This window comes from Bos grunniens, chromosome 1, assembly GCF_055505025.1.
Source record: "Bos grunniens cultivar Pamir isolate PY7600 chromosome 1, Bosgru_T2T1.0, whole genome shotgun sequence".
Classification (NCBI taxonomy): Eukaryota; Metazoa; Chordata; class Mammalia; order Artiodactyla; family Bovidae; genus Bos; species Bos grunniens.
The window spans coordinates 69,881,812-69,899,602 of NC_141165.1; the positions used below are offsets into that span (position 1 = coordinate 69,881,812).

At 42.0% G+C, this 17,791-nt stretch overlaps 1 protein-coding gene across 12 annotated transcripts in view; it reads left to right on the plus strand.

Moving 5' to 3' along the window:
- USP13 (ubiquitin specific peptidase 13) overlaps window positions 1-17,791 on the plus strand; it is a 130,788-nt gene that overhangs the window by 21,490 nt on the left and 91,507 nt on the right. For all 12 annotated transcript variants that reach the window (XM_086395315.1, XM_086395366.1, XM_086395271.1 and 9 more), the window contains 2 exons: window positions 2,822-2,947; window positions 10,596-10,656. In XM_086395315.1, the coding sequence (XP_086251441.1) occupies window positions 2,822-2,947; window positions 10,596-10,656 (187 nt within the window). The remainder of the gene's footprint in view (window positions 1-2,821; window positions 2,948-10,595; window positions 10,657-17,791) is intronic.

Genomic DNA, 17,791 nt, shown 5'->3' on the forward strand with positions numbered 1-17,791 from the left:
GTCATTTTAAAAAATGTTATAGTATCTGTTGTGTTCATATGTCTCAGGTTCTTAATTCCTCTATTTGGGGGCCATTTTCCGATCCTAAATAGTTCATCTGTGAATATTTTTGTACAAATTAGTTATTTTTCCTCTCGGGTTCCTGAAGTCACAGCAAAGGAGAGGTACTATGTCAAATCAGTTTATTGCTCCCTAGGAGGGTGGAACTGATTTATATTGTGGGGGGAGATATACAGGTTTCCTTTGTGGCTTGAGGCTGTGGGATTTTAATACCATTTGTCAGTTTAGTAGGCATATAATTGCCTTGGGATTGTTTTAACATACTTCCTTTAGGAGGTAGTGGAGGTATGATTTGAATTTAATATTTTCTTACAGTTAAAACTACATGACCTTAAACAAATGACAGCAAGTTCTTACCAAGCTAAACCTGAATGTTGACATCTTGTAATTTTATCACATTTTACAGTTTGGCTATAAGCTTTTCTTCATTATACTTTACATCTTTCCCCATTCTGTTATCGTTGGTTTCCTGTTTCATTATATTTTGCAATGCACAACTTGTTCATTAGTGTTTACATTGTTACACTCAACTATTTCTTCTCTTCTGATACTGTGTATTTTCTTGGCCAGAAATTATTTTCTTCTTCATAAGTAGGATGAATATACTAGTCTGCTCTTTTCTAGTTTTTTAGATGCTTATGTCTTGGATCTATCTGGACCTCATTATAGTATTTGGTGTAAGATGTGGATCTAAGCTAATTGACTAAGAGTGTTCAAACCCTCAACCTCTTCCTCTCATTGACCATCCTCCCCGTCACTATGATAACTGCCCCCAAAGGACTATATAGCACTTGTCTTCATGTGGCCAGGAGTGCAGCCAAGAAATCAAGCAGGACCTTCTTGTATAAACAGACAGTAAGGAGACAAGAGATAAGAAAGTGTAGATCACTAGATGGGTTAAACTAAGGTGTTTGTTCTATATGAGTAGCTTTTAAAGTGTTTTCTGTTAGTGTGTCTTAACTTTTAGAACTACTGGCAGATTCCCGGGGCAGTGATTCCAGCTCAGAGTCTCTAGTGAGGGCCATAGGCTGTTTCAGAGGCCAGCGTATATGTGGGATGGAAGATGTCTTTGGGTATTTAGAATAGAATCCTTCCTTACGTGGGGTTGTCTGTGAGTGCCAAAGCATTTTTCTCTTTAATTATGGACTTTGTGACAGTATCAAGTGACTCCAGAAATTTAATATTGGATGTTTGGTATATTAAATTTTTATCAAATTCCTTAATAAGTAAAAAATTCTTGGCAATGAAGTTGTAAAGGCTTTATGATTATATTGGAGGTTACATAATCTTGCATTATATAGCTATTCTATATTTTTCTTAAGAAAAATGCTGTACTTGAACATTTTTCTTCTCCTGCTTGCTAATTTCTTGGTTCTCCCACTAGCTACCTAATACATTTTATGACAAATTAATATTTGTTATCCCCAGCCTGTGTGGCTATTAGACTGACCTTTTTCTTCCTTCTGCTTTTTCCCCAAGTAGAAAATAATTGTGATAATAGGAGATACATGTAGCACATAGAACTTTTAACTTGTAATAAATAATTATTAAATTATTAAATACATTATAAATGAATTATGTAAATCAATCTTTACATAATGACTTATAGCACAGTGGGTGTTTCTTCCCGTTTGAACTACACGAAGCCCTGTGAGGTGGGAATTATTGCTAGAGATATGTTTATTGAGGAAAATACTGACTCTCAGAGACTGTCTTACAAACTCTGTTGAGGTCATAGAGCTATTTAGTGGCAGTTCAGGATCTCTGGTTTCAAATCTAATATTTCCCCGATTATGTCTTCTGGTTTGAAAACTTTCTGATATCTTTGAATTATCCTGTCCTGCTAAAAGGATATAAAACTTTATGTTCCTGGAGACTTGCACTGACCAGTGAGGGAGAACGATGATGAACTATTGAATTGATGGTCTTTGTAAAGAGAACAGACTTGTGGTTGCTAAGTGTTGGGGCTGGGGGAGGGAAGGATTGGGAGTTTGGGATTAGCAGATGCAAACTATTGTATATAGGATGAATAGACATTAGGTCCAGGGCTGGCACAGGGAACTATAATCAAGATTTTGTGATAAATTGTAATGGAAAAGAATAAGACAAAATATGTATAACTGAATCACTTTGCTGTACAGCAGAAATTAACTCAACATTGTAAATCAATTATACTTCAACAAAGGTGGCGCTGGTGGTAAAGAAGCTGACTGCCAGTGCAGGAGATAAAACAGACATGGGTTCGATCCCTGGGGTTGGGAAGATTGCCTGGAGGAGGAGACATGGCAACCCACTCTAATCTTCTTGTCTGGAAAATTCCAGGGACAGAGGAGCCTGGCAGGCTACAGTCCATAGGATTGCAAAGAGTTGGACACAACTGAGCGACTAAGCACATATTTCAGTAAAATTAAAAAAAGCATTATTATATGGAATGACGGTCATGGGATCAGCTGCCAGCTTTCTTCTATTCCTGATCACCCCTTACCCCAGTTTGGAGAGTCAGGCAGGCATGTTTATTCCCCAGAGCCCCTGAGGTTCTACCTGACTGTGAGACTGCTGTCAGAGAGCACCGGAGACCCAGGCTTGAGGCAGGAGCTGTGTTAAGTGGCTGTGAGCCCTTGAGGTCACTGCAGGTGACTGTGATCGCTGGGTGACCTTTTGCCAGACTTTGTCTTCATCGTTTGTCATTGTTTGCCTCCCTTCCCCTTCTCTGTTTCTGTGTCTAGACTGCTGGACTAACGTTGTAACCTGTCTCTTCTAGAATTCTGAAGGCGGACTCTATGTCTGCATGAATACATTTTTGGCCTTTGGAAGGGAACACGTGGAAAGACACTTTCGAAAAACTGGACAGAGTGTCTACATGCATCTGAAGAGACACGTGCGAGAGGTGAGATACGCGTTTTGGGAGAACGGGGCTTGTGACGTTGTCGTAGTGGGGTTCATCACAAGGAGGTTTTACTGTGCCCATGTGACTCCTCCTTCTCTGGGATGACAGGAAATAGAGGTAGCACTGTTAGCAGGCATTCGTAGCCTTCCCAAACCTTAGCTTAACCAGTCTTATATTTTTCTTCTTGTAATGTTCTGTTCAAAGTTGTTAAAGACATGAGTTGGCCGATAGAAAAATAAGTCAAAAAGTATAGCAAAGTACAGAAAATAATTCCAGAAACACTCATGGATACAAAAATCAGAAATAAAAGAAATTTGGATATTTTTGCTTCAATTTTTTTTTTCTTAGGGAAAGAGCTTTTTTTTCCCCCTACAAGTGCAAGTCTCTTTCGGTTCCCTCCCTCCACAGAAGTAAACACGGTTGTGAACTTGCTGTTTCTCGTTCCCATGAATGTCATTATATTTTATTTAAGTATGGGCATTCATGAACAATATGCAGTATGACTTTATATGTTTTAAAGATGTAGATAAATAGTATACTGTTACCTCTAATTCTGCCTAGAGTTTTTCCCTTCAGTGAAATCTCATGCATCTGGGTATACTTCATTCATTTCAGTAGTTGTTTGGTGTTCCATTTTATGAGTACCTTCTCATTTACTACTCTGTTCTCCCGTTTGAAGACATTTAGATTGCTTCCATTTTTTTGTTTGTTTGTTTCTACAGACATTGTACAAATGAGCATTTTTACACGTTTCTCCTGGGGGAACATGTGCAAGATTCTTTCAGAAATAGATCTACACGTGGCAGTGTTGGCTCATGCATGTTGTTATCTTCATTTTTACTGGACATTGCTAAATCCATCCTTAGTGGTTGTACCAATGCACATTCCAGTTTGCTCTGATTATGCGTGTCTGTTTCCCCAAACCCTCACCAGTGCTTGGTCAGAATTTTGATGTTTGCTAATGGAATGGTTGTAAAGTGGCATTTAAATATTTAGCATTTTCTCCTGTGAGGGTAGAAATGTCTTTTCATTCCTTTTGTTGGCCATTCTCCTTTTCTTCTCCATGACTTGCCTATTTATATTTTCAGCCTATTTTTCTATGGATTTATCTTTTTCTTAAAAGTTTGATTAGTTCTTTTTACTTCCTGGATACCAAAATTTTGTCTGTTATAGACACACTTTTCTGATGTTCTGTGGCTTATCTTTTTACTTTATGAATTATTTTGTAGAACAGAAGGTTTTATTTTTTTAATTAGTTGGTTTTTTTTTTTTGCTGCATAACTCAGCATGTGGGATCTTAGTTCCCTGACCAGAGATCAAACCCTTGCCCCCCCTGCATTGGAAGCACAGAGTCTTAACCACTCCAGGAAAGTCCTATAGAACTGGTTTTGAATTTTGATGTAGTTAGGTTTATTAAACTTTTCTCTTATGAGTTGTGCTTTTTCTATCTTGCTTAAGAAATTGTTCCCCCCCCCCAAAAAAAGAAATTGTTTCCCAACTCAAGGTCATAAAGATATTTCTTCTAATATTTTTAAAAAGAAGTGTGTGTGTGTGTGTGTGTGTGTGAGAGAGAGAGAGAGAGAGAGTGAGAGAGAGGGTGAAAGACACACAGAGAGACAGAGATTGTGAATGTTTTAATGTTCTAACATTTTAGATCTTTAAATCATCTATAATCTATTTTTATATTTGTGTCAAGTGTGGGAATCTGCTTTTTTCCTTATATTAATGACCAATTGTCCCACTATTACTGGAGAAGTACAGCCTTTTTCAATGACTTATAGTGCCATTTTGAAAAATATTTAAACTTGCTACTCACACTTGTGTCAGCTTGGAGATGCTCAGTTCTGTATGTCGCTCTTATTTGTGTCCCTGTGTTGATGCCTCAAGTCTTGATATCCAGGAGTATGAGCACTTTTTCCATGTTCATTTTTTCCCAGAAATTTCCTGGATTTGAATGTTTATTTTTCCATATGGATTTTGGAATCAGTTAAAAAATACTGTTGAGATTTTGATCACGGCACATTGATTTATAGATTGATCTATAGTATATATCATTGTCTAAGGGATTTGATGATGGTCAGGGAGGCCTGACGTGGTGCAATTCATGGGGTCGCAAAGAGTCGGACACGACTGAGCGACTGAACTGAACTGAAGCTCCATGAGGGCAGGGAGTCTGGTCTGTTTTGTTCACCTCTGGGTCCTCAGCATGTAACAGTACCCAGCACATAGTAGGTACTTCATAAATACTGACCGAATGACTATTCAACATGGCATACCTCTCTATTGATTCAGGTCTCTTTTATGTCCTTTAGTAATGTTTTATAATTTTCAATAAAGAAACTTTAATTTTATTAGACTGTTTAAAAAAACATTTGTTTATTTTTGGCTCTACTGGGTCTTCGTCGCTGCGAGGGCTTTTCTCTAGTTTCAGAGTGGGGGCTGCTGTCTAGTTTCTGTGTGTGTGCTTCAGCAGTTGCTGCATGTGGGCTCAGTAGTTGTAGCTCCCGGGTTCTAGAGTACAGGCTTAGTAGTTATGGCTCTTAATTGCCACCTGCCACGGACTTAATTGCCCTGAGGCCTGTGGGATTTTCCCAGATCAAGGATCTAACTGGTGTCCCCTGCATTGCAAGGCGGATTCTTTAACCATTGGACTGCCAGGGAAGCCCTTATTAGATTTTTTTTTAAGGTATCTATCCTATAATTTCTATGGGCTTCCCTGGTGCCTCATTGGTAAAGAATCTGCCTGCCAATGCAGCAGATGTGGGTTTGATCCCTGGGTCAGAAAGATCCCCTGGAGAAGGAAATGGCAACCCACTCTAGTATTCTTGCCTTGGGAAATCCCATGAACAGAGGAGCCTCGTAGGCTATAGTCCATGAGGTTGCAAAGAGTCAGACATGGCCTAGTGACTAAGCAACAACAACATAATTTTTGTAACTGTTATTACTGTTGTCTTTTACCTTTTAATGTATTTAAATTGGTTATCCATGTTGTTTGGAGATGTTATTAATTTTCAAATATTAATTTTATGTTTGGCAATACTGTTCAATCTTCATCTTAGTCCTAATGGTTTATAAATTATCTTTGATCTTCCATAATCAATGCTGATTTGAAGTTCATTTCATCTCTCACCCTAGCCTACCTAATATGTTCTCTGTTTAAGTTTTGGACAAAGGAGAGATCCCCCAGGTGGACAGTGGGGAGAAGAGGAAGAAAAAAGACCAGGAGGTCAGACAGATCGTAAACTGAATGGTTAGCTTTAAAGTATTCTAACACTGGCCTGATACTATATGATTTCCATTCACTACTCCTGTTAGGCGGGGCATAGCGATTCTGATGAAGTTTGTGTTGTATCATCTGTCTTAACATAAAGTAATGAAGTTTTAGGAGACTGAAAAAAAAAAAAAAAAAGGAAGAAGCTGAGGCCCAGAGACTTGAAATAACTTGCTCCAGGTCACAAAGCTAGTGGCAGAATTATAGAATGCAATTACTTCTGCCTCTGAAATTTTAAGTTTAATGTTTCACTCTCTGACCACAGTTCTCTCTCATTTTAGCTCTTTCACTCATTTATTCCTGTTTTAATCTGTTTAGCTTGCTTCTCAGCATCTGTGACTTTAAACATTCTCTTATCACCACTACCCTCAACTGACCCTCATCCTGGTGTCTTGCCTCCTTACGGTCCTCCAGAACCCCGCCTCCCCCACTGCACCCCCGGTCTGTCCATCGGTGTCATCCTCCGCTTCCGTGGATGTACTGCCCACGTGCACTGCCTTGCGGTTGGGGACCATGTCAGATTCCTGGCCTTTCCCCTTCTGCTGGGCCCTCTCACTGCCCAGAACACCTAGCGTGTTCCTTCTTCTGTGCCAGTGGATGCTTACTGCAAGACTTTATCCGTGCCTCCCTCTTCATTCTCCAAAAATGATCAGACCTGCGCTTTCCAGAGGAAACAGGGACCCTGGACAGAAACCTTGAGCTCCTGCCTCACCTCCTGGGAGCTCATTTGCAGTGGTTCTCCTTTTGTTTCCTCCCATCTCAGCAGAAAGCTGTGCCCTCTCAGTCCTCGTGGTCCCGTTTCCTCCTACTTCAGAACCTCCATTCACTCCACTCCCTCTTACATTTCCAGCATCTCCCTTTTCTGTCTTTTTTCTCACACCTTAAAAAGGAGCATGCCTCAGAACTCTAAGTTGAGTCCTGCTTCAGTCATCCCATCCTTCAATTGAAGCTTTAAAACTTCTACGCTCACCGTCTCGATACAGCCCGCTTTAAGTTCAACACTGCTGTTCAGTTAACCTTCCTGTGAAGCAGCTAAAACTGCCGAGGTTGTCCGTGACCTCTTAGTTGCCAGAGCTGGTAGATATGTTTTAGCCTTGAGTTTTTCAGTCTTTAAACTTGTTTTTCTTTTGGAACTTCTCCTCCTCTGCTTTCTTTGGCACCATTCTCTGCTGGGTTTTCTCCCCTGTCGGACTGCCCTTTCTCACTTTGACTAGCATTGTTTCGTTTCTTTGTTCCTACATCCTAGGAAATACTGGCACTTGCTCATCCTCATCAGGGCCATCCACAGCCTTGTTTGGCCACTATGTCTGAGCTGATGACTTCTCAATCAGTGTCCCTCCAGAGCTGAAGGTCTGACCATCTGACTTTGACCTGGCCTCCTCTACTCAAATGCCTCATAGGTACTTCAAGCTTGTTGCACTCAGACTGAATGAATTATCTGCTTTCTCACCGTGTTCTTTGTCTTGAATTCTAGAGGCTTAGACATCCTTTGATTCTGCTCTCATTCCATGGCAGGCTGGTTATCAAGTCCAGTTATTCGGGCATTCCAAACAGCCCCAAATTCCTTCCTGTCCTCTTCATCCCTGCTGTTCTTGTCCGAGTACTTGTTATGCCTTAAAAGGGCTAATGCTGTAGCTTCCTGACTTGCCTTCCTTCCTTCCAATGTGCTGTCTTCAGTGCCCTGCCCACCCCCGCCCTGCCCCCCTGAGTCTGCATGCTGCACTCAGAGTGACCTTTTCACCCGGTGTGCATCTGTGGCACACTGAAGCTTAAATCTTGAATGTCTTTCTCTTTGTTGTAGGATGAAGTCCAGACTCTTCTGTATATGATTATAAGGCATTCCATGATCTGACCCCTGTGACCTTTCCAACCTTCCCTTTTACTGCATCAGCTCCATTGCCCTAGATATAGCAAACCCCTTCTCTTTCCTGGAACACACCATGATTTCAGGCCTTATGCATGCTGTTTTCTGTTTTGGGGGATGCCCTCCTTTCATCCCTATTCCTTTTATATCTGTTGTACTCCCTGTGGTCAGCATATCCGTATATCTATCCATCATCCCCCCACTCATTCATGTTTCATCCATCCATCCAACCAACCAACCAACCAATCAACTAGCATAATTGCTCTATAGCTGCTATCCACCAGGCCCACTGCTCTTCTTAACTCACCAGCCCTGCCCACCCCTTGCATCCCCAGAAGAACCATCATTTCTTCCTTATGATGTCATCCTTACTTCTCTTAACACTGGAATCCGTTGTGCTGTTTGTTTGCTTTCGTGCTCCCCTCTGCTGCTGGTGAGCTCCTCAAGGGATGGACCGTGTCTTCACTCACTTTGCAGCCTGAATTCCAACACAGAGCCTGACAGTCACGTCTGTGGCTGAGGAATTCCAGTTTCTCAAGCCAAATCACCTAGTGGTGACTGATGCAGGCACAGAGGTAATGGTCTTTGGAAGGAAGGTTTTTTTTTTTTTTTTCTGAATGGAATCAGACCTAATCTGAGTCTGAGGTGTGACTCGCACATTTGGGGAAAGCCTCACAGTCCAGGAGGTCTCCCTGAAACTCCTCCTTTCTCCCCACACTTTCATGCAGGAGTGGAGGGGACAGTGAGATTGGAACAAGCAGAAGGATGCTGTAAACGTCTGTAGAGAGATTACAAGTGACCTCCAGGACTGTTCAGTGTGGATGGTTAAATATACCTTTGGTGAAGGTTTTATCTCGTCCTTTTTTGAGGCAGGTTGGTGGAGGGAAGGGGAGCAGAGACTCTGAGACCTTGGAGGAGATAGATTCTAAGAGCCGTAACATGAATGTAGCATTAGTATTTGGATAGACAAGTTTTTGAGCTAAAGTGAAGTGAAAAAGTCGCTCAGTCGTGTCCAACTCTTTTCGACCCCATACACTATATAGTCCATGGAATTCTCCAGGCCAGAATACTGGCGTGGGTAGCCTTTCACTTCTCCGGGGGATCTTCCCGACCCAGGAATTGAACCTGGATCTCCTGCATTGCAGGCGGATTCTTTACCAGCTGAGCTATCAGGGAAGCCTGGTAGTTGCTTTTTTTTTTTTTTCTGAATGGAATCAGACCTAATCTGAGTCTGAGGTGTGACTCTCACATTTGGGGAGAGCCTCACAGTCCAGCAGGTCTCCCTGCAGCTCCTCTCCTCCTTTCTTCCCACGCTCTTTTGAGCTAAAGAGTCCAATAATTTTACTTTCCTGTGGGACCTATAAACTTATAGTAGAAGCTATAAAAATTTATTGGGAGAATCACAAAGATGAGTCCACTTTCAATGCCAAATAATGAAATATGGGAAAGAAGAGTTAAGACTGATAGGCTGCTGCTGCCACTCAGTCGCATCCAACTCTGTGAGACCCCAGGGACTGTGGCCCGCCAGGCTCCTCTGTCTGTGGAATTCTCCAGGCAAGAATACTGGAGTGGGTTGCCATTTCCTTCTCCAGGAGATCTTCCAACCCACGGATTGAACTCGCGTCTCCTGCATTGGCAGATGGATTCTTTACCACTGAGCCACCTGGGAAGCCTCTAATAGTGATAAGAGGGTGAACTAAAGAAGCAGCAGAGCCTCGGTGCTGCCTTAACGGGTGGCTGCTTGAAAGGATGCTGGGGTTTGACCCACACAACTGCTAAGTGTTTGAAATGTGCTCTTTGAGTAACGAGAAGAACATTTTGGTCATTTGAGGCAAACATTTTAATAGCCTCTTTGAGAGTCGAACATTTTGTGCGAGTATCAAAAGGGTAATGAATGACTTCTTTTGCAAAACCACTTGAGAGCAGTTTCACCGCTGCAGGGGACTTCTGCCAGAAATAGAAAATACACGGAGCTTAGGGGTAAACGGTCACCAGTGGGAGCTCCAAAAGTGTTTCGGGAGGTTAGACTGGGGCTTCTTATGACCAGAATATCAGCAGCTCTTTATTGGTATTTATGAACTCTTTCCAACAGCAGTTGTTGTGAGCACTGAAGACCAAGCACAGGGCTTAGTGAATAGCAGGGGAACAATAGCCTCCCTCCTGGAGCCACTGTCCCCCCAGGGCTCCTCTGGCCTCGGGCATGGACTCCAGCCTTTTGGAAACACTTGCCCACTTGAAGTGTCCCCTTCACCCTGACCCCTGGCTTCACTTCCCTTCCCAGAGGTACTTTCTTGATAATTTGGTGAAAGCATAATCAGGTGGACCATTACCTTTGCCTTCCCCCTCCCTTCATGGACATGGGTCAAGTTCTTGTTTATCCTGGCATCTCTAGTCCAGATTGAATATTTCCTCTTGGCCTTTTTATGAAAACTAAGAACCTCTGAGGTGCTACCCCAACTCCCAATCATCTGTCCCAGAGGCTGCATTTTAACAATCTCTTGTTTTCTTTTCAGAAGGTAAGAGGCGCATCTGGTGGCGCTTTACCCAAAAGGAGGAATTCCAAGATGTTTTTAGGTAATGTAAATGGTTGTTAACAGTTTTCTGTGTGTGGGGGTGGGTGGGTGACTGCACATGTTTGATTTGGAGGAACTGGCTGTTTACTGCTCTACAGTTTAAAGATGAGAGGAGCCAATTTCACTCGAGATGGTCTGTCTCTACTTTGTGTTTACCTGTGGTGAAGGATGCTTCCAACATACTTGCAGGGTTAGTGTTTTGAAACAATTAGGCTGATAGTGCCTGCAGAGAAATTGTGCTTCTGCTTCTGGTCTCCTTTTTCACTGCCTTTAAAGAAGAGACAGGTTTTTTTTTTTTTTTTCTTTTCTTTTTTTTTTAATATTAGCCAAACTACAGACTTTATTTGTATTTCACTATTTTTTTCTACTAGTATTGTTTTTATTGTTGCTCTAGTATCCCACGTTGCATTTGGTTGTCATGTTTCCCTAATCCTGTCTAATCTGTGATAGTTCTGTAGACTGTTAAAATCTTTTAATAATTGTGACACTTTTGAAGAGTACTGGCCAGTTATTTTGTGGACTGTACCTCAATTTGGATTTATCATGTGACTTCATGGTAAGCCTGAGGTCATGCATTTTTGGCCAGAATTCCTCAGAAGTGATGGGGCCCTCTTCAGGGCCTGCCATCAGGGAGCACAGGAAGCTGAACAGGTGATGTTTAACCTTGCTCACTTGTTAAGGTGGTGTCTGCTGGGTTTTTCCACTGTGAGGTTAAGGTATAGTTAATAAATATTTTGAAAGTGATACTTGGAGATGATACTAATACGTTTCTCCTCAAGTTTTTGTTCACTAATTTTATCACCCATTAGTGGATCTTGCCTGCAACAATGTGGTGTTTATCTAATAGTGATTTTCTGTCTCCCTCATTCAGAAGAGCCAGTTTTGCTCATACAAGTGAGGACTGGCTTCTATCTCATGTAATCATGATCATATTTCATATTAAACTTCCTGTATGGTTTTCCCAGAAAAAAAAATGGTTTGATAATTTTTGACCAGGCAAGTTTGTATCTGGAAATGCCTAGGATTATTGTTTGGAAGGAATTTCAAAATTGTTTGCATGTTGTAATTTTATTTTGGTTAAAAAAATTATATATGCATACATATGTATGTGCATCTCTATGTGTGTACATAATGCATGTATATATGTATATACTTACATATATGTGTGTATATGTATGTATATATATATGTGTGTACATACAGACTCATATACATATATACCTGAGAGTCTAGTAGTGTCTGGCAAAATGTGCTCCAAATTGTTAATAGTAACTCCTTCCTGATGGTGAAATTGAGGTGACATTAGTTTTCATCTTTTTGCTTATTTGTGTTTAAATTCTTTTTCTATAACAAAAAGACACATTGATTATTTGAAAAGTAAAGCCATTGAATGTCTTGGAGCTGAGTTTCCTTCATGGTTGGCTTCTCTGTTACTCTGCACTGGGTCCGCTCTTGCTGTCTTCTCTCCGTATTTTCAGCCCATGGTTTTCTTTATGAGGCTTATCTGCAGTTGGTCTTTCCACACTGGCCAATCTTTCCCACTGCTCCGCATGGCTTTGGACCACAACCCAGGGTAACCAACTAGCCTCGGAGAAGCTTAGAATAAGTCTGAAAGCTGAAATGATTGAATGCGTTTTGACGTTTTGGTTATAAGCCTTCGGCTCCCTTGCACTACTGGTGATAATGAACTTCTTCTGAATGAAATGACATCAGCATGGCATTCTTAAACATCCTGATCTGCTGTTGTTTTTCATTATTTTCTTTGGTTGAGTAAAGGAGTTAGCTGACCTCTTGTCCTTTAACCTTTGTGTTTTTTTACTCAAAAGACCTTGCAGTTTGATTTTTCTAATTATCATATTGGTGGTAGAGGATATTGTCAAGTAACTTTTAACAAAAGAATGCAAAGGTAAGCATTGAGGTTTTGTGCTTCTTACTATGTGAACCCTTCCATTGCTTCCTGGGAGCACTAGCCCACCCTTTCATTTCAGTGGGACTTTTTCTATGGGCTGCTCTCTGTGTTCTCTCAACATTTCATGTCTTAGAAAGCCAGAAACTCACAATCCAGCAAAAATGTTCTATTTGGATTGTACCAGTTTTTTAAAACCTTAAATTTGAATGTCATTGGCACGCTGGGACTTGCCCTAGGCCCCAGTTCTTTCTATGATTTTATACTCAGACACTTCACTAACTTATATTAGTAGGAATTATGTTTCACAAACCCTGATTTAAAGCCTCAACTGGTGCTTCATAGCTCCCAGTAGCAACCACTATACTCTTGCCACACTGATCATAGCTCTGTTTTAAAGGTGGTGTGGCCGGTAAATTAATTTCAGTGAAGGACTGTATTAGACTTGTGCTGTGCTGTGTTCCCGTCATGTCCGACTCTTTGCAACCCCATGGACTGTAGTCCTCCAAGCTCCTCCGTTCATGAGTTTCTCAGGCAAGAATACTGGAGTGGGTTACCACTTCTTCCTCCAAGGGATCTTCCTGACTTAGGGGTCAAACCCACGTCTCCTGTGTCTCCTGCATTGACAGGTGGATTCTTTACCACTGAGCCACCTGGGTAGCACTGTATTAGACTTACTTTTGGTTTATTTAACAGGAATTATAAAATATTGGTGAATTTAAATGAGGTAGATGTTAATTTCTTTTATTTCATGTAGAGGATGTTGGGAAACAGCAAATCCAGGCTGATGTGATGCCCTCATATTCATCAGATTCTAGGTTCTTCCCATATTTCTGTTTCACCCTCCATCCTGGTCTGTGATTTCTAACCTCATGGTCACTTCATGGTCCAAAATAGCTGCTAGAATTCCAGCCATCACATCCCCATTCTGGGAAGCAGGGAAGAAAAAGGGGAAGGGACAAAAGAATCTAATCTCCCAGTTTATTCATTTTCCTTTTGTCAGCGTTCTCACAGCTCCCCATGCCACACTATACTTCTCTGGTCAGGAATTGGTCACATGCCTATGCTGTGTGCTGCATAGGAGGCTGGAAAGCAAAGTCTGTTAACTGGCTTCACTGAGTAAAGTCTGTTACTAAGGAAGAAGGGGAGAGTAAGGACTTCCCTGGTGGTTCAGTGGCTAAGACTGCATGGTTCCAATGCAGGGGGCTGGGATTTGATACCTGGTTAGCGAACTAGATCTTACATCCCACACCTGAGAGTTCGCATGCTGCAGCTAAAGATCCTGCATGCCACAACTAAGACCTGGCATAGCCAAAGAAATAAATAAAGAGGAAAAAAGGAGGAGGAGAGAGTGAATACTGGGATGCAGCATGTAGCCCCTGCCACAATTTCCTTCCCTAAAAAGGGACATTGGGCATTTCTTCAAGAAAAGGAAATGAGCTCAGAACTCTCTTGCAGCCTCTTTGTTTCTTTGACTAGAAAGTACCTTTTCACTGCTATTGAAATGTAGTTATGATGACCCATCACGAAACACAGGCAGATGACTAATGCTTTCTCCTGGATAGAGGCTTTTTATCCCGTTTCACTTAATGACTTTATGACTAATTCCTTTCCAGTTGGCTCAATACTAACATTGAAACCACTGAATCATTCAGTTGTGACCTTCATATTGATTTTAAAAGGGAAACTGAGGCCATTAGCTAGTGCTGTATGCTTATCCAAGTCTCCTGAGCTCCATTCTGCCCCTACATTCAAGTTAACTCTTTCTCCTGATTACCTCGATAGTCATCTAAATGAAATCCTAGTTAAGGATCCATCCCTCAGTTTTCACTTTTACGGGTAACTCTTTTTAGAATCAATAGTGACAGTTATTGGTGATTTTTGAATCAGAGAAATTTTGTGCTTCTCCTAGGAGAGAAACTTAAAATTAGAATTTTAAAAATATCCTTTGAAATATGTAGCACATGGACAAAGCTTAAAATTGAAAAGTTTTAAGAGCCTCTGTAACAAAAAGTAAGTTTTTCTCCCTTCCCTATGTCCCAGCCACTTAGTTACCCTGAGACAAATAGTAGTTTCTGTTTGTACATCCTTATGTATGTTGATTATTCCTCCAGTAATAGTTTAGACCTATGCCATGCTTTTAGATTTTATTTGTGTAGGTGGTGGGGAGCCATTAATACTTTGGTTCCCAAACTGTGTCCTGAGGCACTCCAGGTTGCCACAACAAACTCACAGGTAAATCACAGGATATTTTAACTCCTTAAGGGAACACAATGATGGTTGAACATTGCATGATTGAGTAGCTTGGTGCAGTCTCACTATTAGAGTATCGCAAAGAAAGGCAAGGCCAAAGAATGCTCAAACTACCGCACAATTGCACTCATCTCACATGCTAGTAAAGTAATGCTCAAAATTCTTCAAGCCAGGCTTCAGCAATATGTGAACCGTGAACTTCCAGATGTTCAAGCTGGTTTTAGAAAAGGCAGAGGAACCAGAGATTAAATTGCCAACATCCACTGGATCATGGAAAAAGCAAGAGAGTTCCAGAAAAACATGTATTTCTGCTTTATTGACTATGCCAAAGCCTTTGACTGTGTGGATCACAATAAACTGTGGAAAATTCTGAAGGAGATGGGAATAGCAGACCACCTCACCTGCCTCTTGAGAAACCTGTATGCAGGTCAGGAAGCAACAGTCAGAACTGGACATGGAACAACAGACTGGTTCCAAATAGGAAAAGGAGTACGTCGAGGCTGTATATTGTCACCCTGCTTATTTAACTTGATGCAGAGTACATCATGAGAAACGCTGGGCTGGAAGCACAAACTGGAATCAAGATTGCTGGGAGAAACATCAATAACCTCAGATATGCAGAGGCCATCACCCTTATGGCAGAAAGTGAGGAAGAATTAAAGAGCCTCTTGATGAAAGTGAAAGAGGAGAGTGAAAAAGTTGGCTTAAAGCTCAACATTCAGAAAACTAAGATCATGGCATCCGGTCCCATCACTTCATGGGAAATAGATGGGGAAACAGTGGAGACAGTGGCTGACTTTATTTTTTTGCGCTCCGAAATCACTGCATATGATGACTGGAGCAATAAAATTAAAAAATACTTACTCCTTGGAAGGAAAGTTATGACCAACCTAGACAGCATATTAAAAATCAAAGACATTACTTTGCCAACAAAGGTCTGTCTAGTCAAGGCTATGGTTTTTCCAGTGGTCGTGTATGGATGTGAGAGTTGGACTGTGAAGAAAGCTGAGCGCCGAAGAATTGATGCTTTTGAACTGTGGTGTTGGAGAAGACTCTTGAGAGTCCCTTGGACTGCAAGGAAATCCAACCAGTCCATCCTAAAGGAGATCAGTCCTGGGTGTTCATTGGAAGGACTGATGTTGAAGCTGAAACTCCAGTACTTTGGCCACCTCATGCGAAGAGTTGACTCATTGGAAAAGACCCTGATGCTGGGAGGAATTGGGGGCAGGAGGAGAAGGGGACGACAGAGGATGAGATGGCTGGATGGCATCACGGACTCGATGGACATGAGTTTGAGTGAACTCTGGGAGTTGGTGATGGACAGGGAGGCCTGGCGTGCTCGATTCATGGGGTCGCAAAGAGTCGGACACGACTGAGCGACTGAACTGAACTGACTGAAACCTCGGGGGAGCTTACATTCCACCCTTTTTGCCTTTAACCTTGACATTCATGCTTGATGAGGAATAGGAATGGCACCCCACTCCAGTACTCTTGTCTGGAAAATCCCATGGACAGAGGAGCCTGGTGGGCTGCCGTCCATGGGGTTGCTAAGAGTCGGACACGACTGAGCGACTTCACTTTCACTTTTCACTTTCATGCATTGGAGAATGAAATGGCAACCCACTCCAGTGTTCTTGCCTGGAGAATCCCAGGGATGGGGGAGCCTCGTGGGCTGCTGTCTATGGGGTGCACAGAGTCAGACATGACTGAAGCAACTTAGTAGCAGGTGGAAAACAGAGCAGCTGCAGAAAGTTCCTGGAATAGACCTGCTCAGGAAACTTATCTGTGCACATAATGACCAGAAGTTTCAAGGAAACTCCATTTTGTCCATTCTTTCTGAGTAGGTCATAGAGCAGGGTCTGGGCTCAAGGAGCTGCCCCCATACCATCATGGGAGGGTTCGCAGTTGGTCACATTTCCCAGCACTGATGCAGAAGGCTGCTCACTTCTAGCACACAGATTAACAAATTAATGTTAGTTAATTTGTTACAGTCTGGCTGAGAGAACCCTGAGCCTGGCTTCAGAGCCCTGGCTTGATTTAGAGATCCTTTCCTCTGCTGTGCCGCTTCGTAGTGACTTCTTGGAATGGCTGTGGTCCCAGCTACTTCTCAGGGATCTGAGCAGATCACTGAGGTAGAGTTCAAGAAGGGGTATTATAAAATAAAATTTGTTTTTTAACTTAGAGAAGAAGCCCATCCAGGAATTACCAGTTCATTGTCCCAGTAACTGTTTGGAAGAGGTTGGGGGTCCTTTTTCTGCTGTTCCCTAGCCCTTAGTTACCCTGTAGGTTCCTTAACTAGATATTTTGGGCTGGTGACACTCTAATTAGAAAAATTTAGAAATTGTAGACATATTTAGAATCAAAGGGTCATGTATATTCAGGGGAAACTTTAACTTTGCCAGTTAGATTCAGAGTGTAGGTTACCTCTGCTGAATGTGGGCTTCCCTGGTGGCTCAGATGGTAAAGAATCCGCCTGCAATGCAGGAGACCAGAGTTTGATCACTGGGTCAGGAAGATCCCCTGGAGAAGGGACTGGCAAGCCACTCCAGTACAAAGCTCTGCTTTTTTGCATGACAGCAGTCTTGCTTTTTTAACAGACATCAGTTACCAATGTAAAAAAGCCCCAAACTGAAACAGCACTTTGGATGTGCTAGCTTTGCTTTTGTCTTTAACATGCTGGTGCTGTTAACTTCCTAAAGTCTCCTTTCCAGACGTTTGTGGAGTGTGTGGTGTGTGCTGGGCATTGTGCCGGGACTAGTGATTTGAAGGTGGATAAGACTCACTCCCTGCGCTTAGAGCTTACCGTCTAGAAGCATCTGAAGTTTATATCTTCTCCACATTTGGATCACGTAGATGATCCCCCGTGATATCCTGGTCCTCCTGAAACTGACCACAGCACTGCTTTGGAGCTGTCCGCCAAAGGGAAGGGAGGGCGCTTGTGCTTCTGTTAGTTGTTAATAGTGTGGAGAAGAGAGGA